This window comes from Notothenia rossii, assembly GCF_949606895.1.
Source record: "Notothenia rossii genome assembly, chromosome: 11".
NCBI classification, from domain to species: Eukaryota; Metazoa; Chordata; class Actinopteri; order Perciformes; family Nototheniidae; genus Notothenia; species Notothenia rossii.
Genome location: NC_136910.1, coordinates 6,187,848 through 6,202,633, shown reverse-complemented (window position 1 = coordinate 6,202,633; position 14,786 = coordinate 6,187,848). Strand labels below are relative to the sequence as shown.

Below are 14,786 nucleotides of genomic sequence, written 5' to 3'. Positions count from 1 at the left end.
GTAAAAGAAGAAGTGGGAAAAGAAGGGGGAGTCTGAGCGAAACTAAAGACACCAAAGTTAAACTAAAAGTCTAAAATAGCTTGCACATAAAACACTGCAGCAAAGCAGCAATCTCAGAATGTACTCCCCTTTTCTCTAACGGACAGCAAGTGAGGAAACGGTGCCGACAGCGGCTGATTTCAGACGGAGGCAGAACAATTGTGTCTTTGAGGAACAGAGAAAGTCAATTGTCAGTCATAATGCAATGTCCTCTCTCTGGTGAAAAGCCCCCTGAGCGGTTAGTCATCACTGTCCTCTTGTCTACTTCCATTTCATCCACTCATGACAGCTCTAAGTATAACTCTGATGTTCTAGCTGTCACTCAAATGCATGCTGTGAACACCTGAGAGAGAGGATGGTTTGAAAAGCTCTGTTTGTTTATGCACAGACTACAATACAGGGTGTGGGGATGAATCACGAGGATAAAAAGGGCTTCCGACGTCGTGGCTGTTCTCAGACGAGTTTGTTTTAACATCCATGAAACCCTTCATCTCAAACACAATAGACGATATTCATCCCAGGAATGTCTTTGCTGAGCGGCCAATATTTTTTCCCACCTGCCGTCTCAGAGGCTGGAGATTCCCCCCCCCCCGAGGAAAATCCTGTACCGGCGGCTTTCACACACAGACATAAAGCTATATATCACTCATAACGGAGGGTCTATTTGCACCCGGGCGGAAAAAAAAAAGTCACACTGCAGCTGTTTGACCATTTACGATAGTGGTGCACGATAATTATCGGCCCGATAATTATCGGTGCGTATTAGGAATTATGACGTCATCCCAATAAACCCCATAAAAGTATTAATAGTCCCGATAATATACAATATTTTTTTTGGTTAAAAAAAAAGAAAAAAATACTGCGGTGTGGGTGGATTGGGATGAGGGGCGCTTGTTTTTTACTCGGCTCCTCCCGTTTTGCCAGTACTGTGGTATTAGTGGTTTAGGAAGAGGGGAGTTTTTCACAAGTCCAGCGCTCCCTAACTCATGCCTGGCTGTGACGTAAATGGTGTGCGGCCGTGAAGCCAGGACAGTAAACAAACTTGTCGTCGGTAGTATGGGACTATTTCAAAGTTTCAGAGTTAGATAGTTCGCTTGCTATTTGTATTAACAAATGCAATGCAGAAGTTCCACGAGGAGGGAAAAAGACAACGAGCTATAATACATCCAACCTGATTAGTCACCTGAAACATCGCCATCGCTACGATGGTGTGTTAAAAGCGTACGAAGACGCCTGCGCAGCTAAACTAGCGGCGAAACCAAAGCCAGCTGCAAAGGCACCGGGGCTTTTACCCATCGACGGATAGACGGAATATGAACCACTCATTGTTCAGGGAAACACATTGTCATTGACATTGACTGATTGACTCAATTATATTTATTTGGGAAAATAAATATGCTCACTTTGAAGAGTCAAAACTGTTCTTGGCTTTGTTTTGTTCATAGTAGTAATGCTCATGTCATTTGCTCACTACTAGTCTTGTTTTTACCACCAGGTGTGCAAAAACTACAGGTACATTTCATATATATATATTTATTATATTATTATCGGTTATCGGTATCGGTCTTGAGAAGCAGGAAGTTATCGGTATCAGTTTCAAAAAAACAATATCGTGCATCCATAATTTACGACCTACCGAAACTGACAGTATTCAAGGTGGAACTTTGTACATCTTTGGTGGGATACACGGAGAAAATAAACACAAATAATACTCTTAACAACAACTATGACTTCTCACTGCTTGTGTTATTCAAATGAAATGGTCTAAATGAACACTTTTTATGTGCTTAGCTAGTTTAGCCAAATTTTACTTTTAGGGAAACTTTAACAGCGGATAGTAATGAATTATGATCGGTTTTGCCGTCCTATACACACCCGGGTGTAAATAGCCACATTTATTTACTCGCACATCTCAAAACAATCTCTTGCACTATTTTATCTGTTATATTTGTTCTATCTCCTATATATATGTTGCCCTGTTGGAGGAGCCTGTGACCTAAGTTTTTCATTGCCATATATACACTTTAGCTAATGTGCTAATGACAATAAAGCATTGAAACTTGAAACATTGTCTACGGCAGGGGGGCCCAATACGTCGATCGCAAAGGTAGTGTGGGTTGATCGCATGGCATTGAAAAAAAAAAAAAGTATTATTATTTATTTTTTTAGTTTGCCTATCATCCATCCTTACTATGGCATTTTCCACTTGATTGACGTACAGGTAAGCCAGTCTGAGATCTCATCTTTCTCAACACGCAGTTCACCACGCATGGGCTGCAAATCACCGACGAGCTGATTACCTAGTTAGCCTTCCAATGTATATAAAAATATCCTGAGTTGTATCGTGCCATACGGGTTCATGTTTCATGGGTTCAGTTACGGCAACCAGGGTGCAAATAGCATTGTTAGCTATAGTCACCCGGGTTCAAATATTATCCACCAACTAATACATATATCTACAGCTTCACTAACATCTGTGCAGCTAGTTGAGACCTTATTGTTTCTGCAATAATTTCCACCAAGAGCTTCAACCACTGATTATGATGATTCAACCACAGAAACTGATCTAATAATTGGTATCAGCTGCTGTTACGTTGGCATGGAAGCTTGCATACTTTGGGGTTTGTCCAACACATGGTCCATCTGCTCTTTAATCTTCAATCAGACTCTTCCTGTCCAAGAAATACAGCCAGGATGTTCTGAAGCATGTAATGCAGGGTTAAAAATTACCTTTTTTTATCCACAAACAAAAGGCTTGTGAATGTTCAAATTATAGCAGGCACGTAATAGATTACCACAGTAAGTGAAGCAAATCTACTAGCCATACATATGAAACCATTATTTCCCTGGTAAATCGTGGTTAAAGTTCCCCTATTATATTGTTTTTCATCAATATATTATAGGTCTCAGATATATACAGAGCCTGTCTCTGATTGGCTGAAACACCAAACAGATCATTGCAGTATTACCCATAATCCCCTCTGTTTCAGCCCTGTTTCCAAAGTGCTGATTCTCTGTCTGTTACTTTAGATGAAAATAAGGAGCCCCTCCCCACGCCCCTCTGAGAGACATTTGGTTACAAAGAACTCAATGGTGCTCTAGGAGGAGATTCAGGTGATAAGGGGGGGGGGGGGGGGGTGTTACCTTGGTTGCTGATTGGCTAATGGTTACACAAGCCAAAACATCGTTATGACATCATAAAGTGGCCAAAATCTGATCAGCTCATTTTCAGACAGGTTTTTATAGAAATGGATCAAAAAGAGAGAGAATCTTTGTTCCTGAAACTTTCAGAGTCTCTTTCCACAGAGGGGACACATGTTGATGTAGAAGAGACATGAAGAAGAGGGGACACATGTTGATGTAGAAGAGACATGGAGAAGAGGGGACACATGTTGATGTAGAAGAGACATGGAGAAGAGGGGACACATGTTGATTTAGAAGAGACATGAACATGTGGATTTTGCATAATAGGTGACCTTGAGAACAGAAACCAAAGTGTTGGGAATTGCTGTTTTGTTTTTTTAACCAGGCTGTAAAACAGCCACTGTCGGACAGATGCAGCCATTCAGAGGATTAATGATTTACCTGCAGGAGGTCATCGCTGAGGACTTCTGTTTTCTCCGCTCTGTGGGTGAGAAAAGACAACAGAGATTAGCACTGACAGACAAACCAGAGCAGATACAGCTGTATTTCAACACACAGAAGAGTCACTTTGAAAATATCTGATAAATGAATGCTATCGCTCCTGAAAGGCTGGTTTCCTGCTCGGCGTAATCATTCAAATAGTGTCTGGTGTTATTGACCTCGATAAACGTGGGAACGCTTCAATTGGTTTGTTGCCAAAGCTCAACCACCAACATCATGAAGGCAAAACATGTCTATTACTCTGCATGTTGCGTCAACAAGTCAGTGTGCAATTACACATTTTTGACTGTTATTACCGTACTCGCTGCTACGTCACTATTTGTACATGTTAATTTACTCTCTTATAATGCGTTACTTCTTTTTAACCATGGATGTATTCTTATTTAGTTTTATCATATTGTATTACGTTCTTCTTGCCTCTTTATTCAAATTCTTATAACTTTATTGTTCATTAAATCCACATAACATGGAAATGTCACACAGTTTACAAACACGGGCTAAAAGTCACAGACATTAAAGTCACAGTTTCTTTATTGCATTTGGCTTTTACTTGCCCTGTGTCTTTGCTGTAGCACTGAAACATATCTCCCCTACAGTACGAGATGAATGAAGGGTGTCTGATTTATGATGGAGCTCAAATGATATCTGATAATAAACATAAGACTAACACTGTATAACAAATCACCTCTGTCTCCATAGTTTTATATAATATCTAATATCCTATCTCCTATTGTATTTTACATTTATATTCAATTGAATATGTAAATAATACATTCCTTACACAATTAATGTCCATATAATATCCTGATTTATATATTGTTGCTGTACATTTGTATCACAACATGTATATTTTGTAATGCTATTTTATTTCTATTTGATATGTTTCCATTTTGGATTGTTTATTTTTTGTCTTTTAATTTCCTTAATGTATAATGCCTTGTCTTTTTACGCTGCTGCAACGAAAACATTTGCCAAATTAGGATCAATAAAGTACTTCTTATCTTTATCTTATCTTAAATAATGTGTTGTTCTAAGTCACACAGAAGGCATGTTTCTGCTGCTCAACGCTTTTTGGTATCTTTAAGCCACTGGCTAGCAGCTCCTGTGTGCACAGCGGCTCGGCCTGAGCCTATTAATAGTGAACCAATAGCTGGACTTGAGGAGGTCGGACAGATTGGATTCACTTAAAGGGAGGAGGCTGAGAAACACACTGTAAGCTCCTGCTGCTCATAGACACCTTCAAGCGAGGCGTGTGGCGCAGTGGGGTAATGCGCTGATCTTTGAATCAGAGGATAGCAAGTTCGAGTCCCACTGCAGTCAGCATGTCGTTGTGTCCCTGGGCAAGACACTTCACCCCAAATTGCCCACAGTATTGAGCATGTAAGTTGCTTTGGATGAAAGCGTCTAACAAGTAAGCTAACAAGCTTCTGTAGGCAACAGGGGCGGAGACTGGAGACAAGGTGGTTTTACTTGCAACTCAGCACAAAAAGCAAGTAGGGCTGCAAAATGTATCGATATTGCAATATGGAGTATTAGTCCAATATTTAAATTGCAAGCTTCAAATATTTGGCTGTAGGCTAAATATAACAATAATACATTACATTTATAAAGCGCTTTTCCTGGTGCTCAAAGCGCTTACAAGCAAGTAAAACAAAATAACAACAAAAGTAGAAAGTGCTAAGTTAGGAGGAATAAGGGCAAGGGGTTAGTTGATTAGGAGTTGAAGGCAAGAGTGAAAAGGTGTGTTTTGAGGGATTGTTTGAATGATGTGAGAGTGATGGCAGATCTGACGTGGCTGGGGAGGGAGTTCCAGAGTGTGGGGGAGGCTGCTGCGAAGGCCCTGTCACCCCAGGTCCGGAGTTTTGTCCTGATGGGCTGCAGTAGGTTAACTTCAGCAGACCTGAGGCGACGGGTGGGGGTGTGTCGTTGGATGAGGTCACAGAGGTAGGGGGGGGCAAGGTTGTTGAGGGCTTTGAAAGTGAAAAGTAATATTTTAAAGTCAATGCGGTGTTTGATGGGGAGCCAGTGGAGGTCATGGATAAATGGATAAATATGTGTTATTTAATATCATATTAAATGCAGTATTGTGGCTGCAAAGATATCCCACCCAATCAATCTGATTCTACAGACGTAACAAAACACATTTGGCAAATCACACCATAACCATAATACTTTTTTTTAAAGGAATGTATAGAAAAGCAATGTTTTAAAAATAGACTATTCTGATTTGCATTTGCCGGTATTGATATAATATGGATACATTCCTCAGCCCATTACTTAAATTGTTTGTTACTTAAAGTGGACCTATCATGCTATATTTGAAACATATATTGTAGGGCCATACCTATATAAAACATGTCTGTGAAGTTTTTTTTTCAAAATACCAAACAGATCATGCATTTTAGCCATGCCTCATTTGTTCTATTCCAGCCCGGTCTTCACAAGGGCTGATTCTGTGGAAAATGAGCTGCAGCTGACCTCGCCCCCCTCCTTTGCAGGGGGGCGAGGCAAGAGCGTCATGTTACCATGCTGTTACCATGCTGCTACCATGCTGTTACCATGCTGTTACCATGCTGTTACCATGCTGTTACCATGCCACGCAACCTCTCATTCCCCTGATAGGTGGAGAGTTGCCCATATAGGCGGAGCTCCTCGTTTCAGATGTCAGAACAATTTCAAATCTGTATCAGTCTGCATCAGATCCGTTCCAGCCCCGTTTTTAGAGATTTGGGTATGGAGAAGAAGAGAGACGGTTATGTTTGACACTTGGTGAGTTCCCTGACACACCGGGGACACATGTTCATGTATAAAAGACGTACAAGGTGCATTTTGCTTGATAGGTCCCCTTTAATAATTTTTATTTTTGTCGCATTTGGTTCTGTTTAATTGAGATTTGTGTTGTTTTTGTTCTATATTTGTTGCTACACGGTAAAAGGCAGATTAACCCTAAAGAAACAAATCACTTATGAGCATTTAAAGCAGACAAAATGAAATGAAATATATGCTGTAAATCTTTTTGCAAGTCTGTTTAGATTCAGCAAAGCAATAGCTAGTTCCTATTTGCTGTAAACATAATTCATAGTCAAGCAGAAGTTGTGATATCTAACTGATATGATGTGAAAGACATATTTATACCTTGACAACAAAGCTAATGACCCAACATGCAGGAATGCGCCTCTATTGCTCGTTATTCCCACCTTCTCTCCGTGCAAGTACTGTAGTATCAAACAATGTGCACACGTTTCAGAGTGCACGTTCAGCCTTCTGACTGAAGTCACATGTATTCAGTGGCTTTCCTACATTTTGGGTAACTGGATCTTTAAATGACGCCTGGGCCTTCCTCCAAAAGCTGCTCTCTATGAACTATAGTAACCCCATCACAGCTGCTTTCAATTACAACACAGAGGCAGAGAGCGAGTGACAGAGAAGGGATGATAGTTTGGGGTTTTTTGAAGGAAAGAAGTATAAACACAGAGAGATTTTGAGGGGTAGGGGGTTTAAAGAGTCTTAAAAGTGCCAAAAGCAGAATAATCTAGAGTCTGGGGATGAACGGAAATATTTGCTCTGGAGGAGAGCCATAGTGAGCTGGTGAGTGAGTGGACCCAAAACCCACAGAAACCAGACAAGACTTCCAGCTAGCTGCGGTACAAAAAGTGAGGCTCACACACATTTGAAATGCTCACACACATGCAGAGCGAGATTATGTCACCACAATATGTAACCCGTGCTCTGGTGTAGTCTACATGTCTACTCTTTATGTGGTCCTGTCAAGAGCCTAATCTTAAAAACCAGTGTATTAATCAAGCAGAATTATAAATCCACGCTTATGGATCATACACACATTGATTATCTGTTCCTTGATCTTCCGTCCAGGGAGATCGTGACAGAGAAACGGATGAAAGCAAATAGGAAAATACCTGGGATGGTGAGGTTGCATTGATTTGCATTCAACGTGTTTGAAATGACTAATCAAAACCAGTTATATGATGTAAGCTCAAACTCACAAAATGTTGCTAGACATTAATTAGTGTGCTTTATTTATGCAGGGACGCTTAGAAAAATATAACATTATAACCCCATTGAAGGTTTTTCACACAAAAGTAATCCCTAAAAATGTGGTCTTTATCTTTCTTGATGGAATAAAAATATTTATTAACAAAATAAAAGGTGCCTCTTTGAAAAATGCTAAGCTAACCGACTGTAGCATATTCAACTGACAGGGACTGATGGGAGAGTGGTATCAAACAGAGCGTCAGACGGCAGAGACAGCTTTGTTTTTAAGGAGCTCCGACGTCACGTTGTTGTTTACGCCGGCGACGCCATCTTGTATACGAACGTCATGTTCCCACGATTATTGATGTATCTTGCATGTACGTAGACACGTTAGTTTAGCTGCTATAGGCTTGGACTGTCGGGGGGACACCTTACTTTCTGTCTGTTTGTACCTGTGTACTCTCATGTTCCGATTAACCCAGCTTCCCCCAAATCTCTTTTTTGTGTCTACATATACGCCGGGATCCTGAGTCGAGGCTGATCCTGTTGCTGTGGTCGTGTGTCCTGGGTCCTCTATCCTGAGTTCTGGATCTGAGTCCTGGATCCTCTATCCTGAGTTCTGGATCTGAGTCCTGGACTTCGAGTCGTGGCTGAACCTGTCTCTGCGGTCCTGCCTGACTCTCATCACACTACTTCCCTGATGGCTCCGACAGGACTGTTGACATCCTCGTGGATTCATCTTTTTATTACAGACACATGCATTTCCAAACATTTGGTCTACCTATGTTGTAAAATGTATGAACTCTTCGATTTACACATGGCATCTATTGCACGTCTGTCTGAGAGGGATCCCTCCTCTGTTGCTCTCCCAGAGGTTTCTCCCATGTTCCCCTTTAAACTGTGGGGTTTCTCTGGAAGTCTTTCCTTGTACGATGTGAGGGTCTAAGGACAGAGGGTCTAAGGACAGAGGGTGTCGTGTTGTCATACTGATATTCTGTACAAACTGTGAAGTCCACTGAGACAAATGTAACATTTATGATATTGGGCTATATAAATAAACATTGATTGATTGATTGATTGATTGATTGATTGATTTTATACACCACATCAGCGCCCTCATACTATATTTTTCTAGAAAAAACCCTGTTTTAGTCTCTTAAAGATCAGAAGATTGGGAAAAAAAGTGTTTTTAATTACAGGTTTGTTTTAATGTGGGTTTAAGAGTCTTAATTACATATATTTAAATGATCCTGGATAGTAGCCAGAATACATTTCATTAACACACACTGTTAACTGAGCTCTGCTTACTGACTTTCAGGTGAGCAAGAGGCTGCATGTCATGATACTTCTATATATTGCCTTTATCTGGTTGTAACTGAATGATCAGAAAACATGTGAAGACCCTTAGAGCATAATAAAAGCAACACTTATGTTCACCAACCCCCAACAAAGCAGCAGCGTCAGAGGCACATAAAAAAAAGGCTGTGAGGGCAGGCAACAACAAACAGATCAACAATTGTTTTGCCGGTATCAGCTGACCTCGAGCAAAAAGAGCTGCCTTTGCAGAAAGTGTGCCAATACATGTGACTTCTAAACAACGTGAGATCCTCCCTGCACACTACATCAGGAGGTAACCATGGAGATCTACTACTAAAGTGGAAAGGGAGTAAGTGAATACTGTAGCCATAAGCACAATGGAGCGGCTGTTAGCAGAACACTCAACACAATCAGAGAAGAAGAAGAAGAACTCTTAGCGCTGCAACAGTTGGCAGATTGAGGACGAAGGTAATGGATACTGGAAGCAGATGAAAGGAGAATAATTGAGTGACTCAGCTCGTACAGGGTCCGTAATGTGGATCATTAGGTGAGCTAACGCTAACATTAGCTCTGGGCAACAACGAGCAAAACATGAGGGTGAAAGCTGGAGGTAGACACCGATCAATCGGGGCTAAGCATCGTGACTAAACAGGACGCTTCCTTCCTGGTGGGTATTTATATTGCAATGTTGAAACAGTAAATAAACATGTTATTAAGGAATATCTAAAGGTCTGATGTTTTTTACAACTGCAGCTGTCCAAAAAGGAAATTGTGAAAAAAGTCCATCAACAGATTTTTTGTTCAGAACCCACATATTTTGTCTACTGTATTAATATATAGAAAATAAGCAGCAAACCTCACATTTAGAAGCTTAAATGAGCAAATATTTCACATTTCCATTAGAAACATGACCCAATTATCTTTTTTAAATAGCTCTCATTAATTCAACAATTGTTCCTGCTCTAGTTTTATGACAATTTCTCTAATTCTAACATTAAAACAGAAAAGTAATGTTTTTAATTTTAACATGAAAGCTGTGTTAAATTTCCTTAAAACTGGATCCTTTGTCACCATGTTTTCTTTTAGTTTAAACCTGAATTATGTCAAACAAAAAGTCCAGATTACGAAATAGCTTCCTGTGACTGAGGCAAATTATAGTCTCTAAGCTAATTAAAATAAGCCACATCCTCATTTTGCCATCCTACCAACTTATTATCTGGATAAAAAGCACACATGACTTTGACAGCAAACAAACAGCAGCTTAGCCTCATACTGCAGGTCTCTTCTAACACCAGCAGAACCACAAAGGCTGCCAGCTGACGCACCTCTTTGTCCCGGAGACTCAGGGGAACGCCCAGAGTCACCTATCCTGGTTCATTCAACAGTGACATTTTGTGGATCCCTACGGGGAAAAACGATCTTTCAAAACGTCTCCCTCCTGACTGAATCAAGGACTTTCAAAAAACAATAGATGCACATTAGATTGCACAACACTACTTGTAAGAAGGTTGTTGTTGTTGATATCAAAAAAGGATTGTTGGATGAAACTAGAAGATTTGTTGGAACAAGTTTCTCGCAGTTCAAGGTCAGGTCTTTGTGATATTTCAGCTATAAGTGTTGACTAAAACTGAAACTCATTGCAGCTCCAGAAGTGTATATGAGAAGAAGAAGAAGAAGAAGAAGAAGAAGAAGAAGAAGAAGAAGAAGAAGAAGAAGAAGAAGAAGACTTATTGTCATTACGTAGTACAGGTACTATGTAACGAAACGGTTTCTCTGCATTTGACCCATCCTAGTGTAAGGAGCAGTGGGCTGCCATTATGTACGGCGTATCAACTAACCAGTAGAGTGACTTCAACTACATTCCAGTAGCTAAAATCACTTGAGCAAACTGAGAATTTGGACTTCAACTTTCAAAAGAAACTCAGCTGTGTTTTGTTGCACTGGTTTAAAGTCCCCCTCCTCCTCTTTACTGTACCTTTTACCTTTGAACCCCCCCCTTAAAAGCAGCCTCTGTCCACACTCTTTGATTGAAAAGCACAGATGATCAAATCTTATCTTAAATAACTTATCAAAGGCTGTTCTCCTGACAGTCAGGGGCGATCACAAATGCACACTCTCAAACATCTCATGTACGAGATCTCATGTATCTCATTGTTGGAGGTTAGAGCGTGATTGTTAGTTTACCTTACGCAGGTATTGCCTCTGATACCCTATCTATCGTTAACCAGCAGAAAAAAATGCACATATTGGGAAAGAGAGTTGAAAGATAGCCAACTAAAAAAAGCTTCTTCAAAAACCTTCCAGTCATGTTCCCTGGCATGCGTAAGTCACATGCTGTTTTCTCCCTGCACCTCAGTTTCACCCTCTCTGCACATCAATCTCTCCCCAGATTTCTCTAGAAACCACCGGCGTGTCTCCGGGAGGCAGCTTCCTGTTTGTAGAAGAAGAAGGAGAGACTTCCTCCGAGCGGCTGCTTGCTGGACACACTGTTCTGCCTTTCGCACAATCACAGGAACCCAGGGGGGGGCAGCGCAGAGGGCCTCCAAACTCCAGATATTTTGCAGATGCACAAACAGGGCAAAAAAGTTAATGGCCAAAGCAGAGTATGCTCGCCTCTCGCCCCGAGCCAAGTGCTGACAGGTCGCTCGGTAAGAAGGGCATACAGTATGAGTGCAAGAGGGATTCAACCCGTACGAAAAAAGCACACACACACTAGGGCTGCACGATTTTGGGAAAAAATCTAATTGCGATTTTTCTGACAAATATTGCGATTGGCGATTTTTTTTTTTAAGCGACCCAACGTAAGTTTATTGTAAAATGCGACCATAACTCTGGCTAGGAAGGTCGTATCAACGTACTCCCGTCTCTAGCACCCCCGCAGCCCGAGCTACGAGTGAAGGAACAAAACTTTGTTTCACCAAACCATCTAGGAAAGCTCCACTGGAAGCCATTTGGAAAGGGCAGGCACTTTCAAAAATACTTGGCAGGTGATTGGATCAATCTGTCTATCACCTTCTATCATGGGCCACTTCTGATTGGTTAACAATGGCTGGTACATGTGGAGCACAGCACCTCTGATTGGTGTGGATGACTGACACACAAGAATAAAAAAAATGTAAACACACACACACACACACACACACACACACACACACACACACACACACACACACACACACACACACACACACACACACACACACACACACACACACACACACACACACACACACACACACACACACACACACACACACACACACACACACACACACACACACACACACACACACACACACACACACACACACACACACACACACACACACACGTTTTCTGCATTACTCTCTCTCCACTTCTAAATGACTGCTGTGCACTGCAGTGAGGAGGTTATGAGTATTCCAGCTGCAAAGTAGCAGGAGATTTAAATATTTGCGCCCCTGATGAAGGGCCATCTGGACATCATCAATAAATAGAGCTTTATTTTATCCGCTGAAGATTTATTTTTTCTAGCAGCTCCTTCGTGTTTTCACTTAAAGATGAAAGAGAAAGCAAAGTTTTGTGTTTCTCTGAAAGCCAATCCTAAAAATAAGACTTCCGAGAAAATGAACATATGCATTTCAATAACTGGCAATGAGTTTGTGAGGGAAGAATCCTAAAACACATAAACGAACAAGCGAATCTTCGTCAGTATCGAGCCAGACTAGGAATTTGAGGGAAAACGAAATAGAAAAAATGACCGCTCAAAAAAGTGAAACTTATATCCTGCAAACAAATAATGTGTGTTATCATGTAAATTATCAGTCGTTTAAAGAGGCCCTGATATGCTTTTTAGGGGTTTCCATTTCCTGTGGTGTGTTATAGCCAGGTGTGTGTGCATGTAAATGGTCTGCAAAGGCTAAACTCCCAAAGTTCCCTCCACATAATGACATCACTTTGTAACACTCACGCTTCTATTGGCTAGCGCTCCAACACATTGTACGTGATAGGCTAAGAGGCGGAACATCTCTAAGCGGTTGACCAATCACAACAGAGCCGGCCAGCTAACCAATCAGAGCAGACTGGGCTCTGGTTTCAGACAGAGGGTGAAAAGAGGTGCTGCAGCATACTACATACTAATATGAACCAGAGAATTAGCATTAAAAAGGACCTTTTAAAACAAGTGGTAAGTAATTGATATACACTAGGTCATTTGTGAGTTTAAACTACTCCTTTAAAGGTCCCATGTCATGGCCATTTCTACTGATCATATTTCCATTGTTGAGATCCACTAGAATAGATTTAAATTGTTCAATTTTCCCAAATCACATTGGTTTCTCATACAGCATCTCTGTGTAGTATGTGTATTCACTCTCTGTCCTAAACTGCTTGTTGGAGCTCCTGCCCCCGCCCCCGCCTCACCCCCCCTCCCTGTGAACGTTGCGAGGCCCGCTGCTGCGAGGAGCGGACAGGTTTGCGGGTCGGCGATACAGCGAGACACAGAGAAACTCATCCTGAGCACACACAAACACTCACAGCCGAAGTAAAAACAATAAGTGTGGCTTGATAGAGTAAGAAAAAGGTTTCTAACGCTGTGAGAATGGGTCTGCAGAGAGCATTTCTCCACCATCCCAACTCGTACCAGCGTTCAGGGAGCTCTATGCAAGTCAATGGGACGCCCTGTTAGTTAGCCAAGGGGTCCTGGTGTGTGAGGTGCTCCAAGGATTGGTCCATTTTGGCCAATCCGGTCATTTGTTGTTGATCTGGGTATTCACACGTCACTGTACCCAGCAAGCAAACAATGGAAAGAGAGAAATGTCCAACGAGGCGTTCTGGGGCAGCATAGACAGGTCTTTTCTGTGTTAGAGTTTTACTCGCTACAGGGTGTACTTTGAGGGTTTGTGACTCTGCAGACCGTTTACATTCAGAAAAACCTTCATAACACACAAGGGGACGGGTAATAACCAGAAAAGCATGACATGGGACCTTTAAAATAGAAATATATCACACTTTTTAAACGTAGAAACTATATTCTATGTGGTGACATTGCCTGTTCAGCGTTGACACATTATTGTTTCCAGCCTGTTGTTGGATTTATCTGGTACCATCCAGTACTCTGGTGCATGTGCAGTGTCTGCCTGAGGTACACACACACACACACACACACACACACACACACACACACACACACACACACACACACACACACACACACACACACACACACACACACACACACACACACACACACACACACACACACACACACACACACACACACACACACACACACACACACACACACACACACACACACACACACACACACACACACACACACACACACACACACACACACACACACACACACACACACACACACACACACACACACACACGATGAAAACATCCTCTGGCTTAACCCCCCCCCCCCCCCTGTCAACACAAGGCCAGGCTGAAGCTATTGCTGCTGTGGATACTCAGTCACAAAGGAACACCGCGGTATTACTTAATAAGCTGCAGAATGCCTCCTCATTGTTGGGATGTATTATCTTAGAGAGAGGGAAGTTTTGGATTGAAGACAGAAAGACAATTGTGCATCACTTAGGAGCATTCATCTATTTAATATGTTTTAAGTTTGATGTCCGGTAGAAGCGGAGCGGCTAGAGTTTCACAAATGGAGAAGGCTCTTACTGCCTCTTTACCAGCACAGAGTGAAAGCTATGGTGCAGAGTATTAAACATCCACTGCTGCAGGATGTGAGTCCTGTAAGTCCTTCTCCCCCTCCCTCAGCTGCTCAGGGGGCAAGTGAG

The 14,786-nt window shown here is 41.7% G+C and overlaps 1 protein-coding gene across 3 annotated transcripts in view; it reads right to left on the bottom strand.

Moving 5' to 3' along the window:
- The window catches only part of arhgap17a (Rho GTPase activating protein 17a), a 47,755-nt gene that overhangs the window by 30,565 nt on the left and 2,404 nt on the right, over positions 1–14,786 (bottom strand). For all 3 annotated transcript variants that reach the window (XM_079657566.1, XM_079657564.1, XM_079657565.1), the window contains exon 2: positions 3,625–3,664. In XM_079657566.1, coding sequence (XP_079513692.1) covers positions 3,625–3,664 — 40 coding nt within the window. The remainder of the gene's footprint in view (positions 1–3,624; positions 3,665–14,786) is intronic.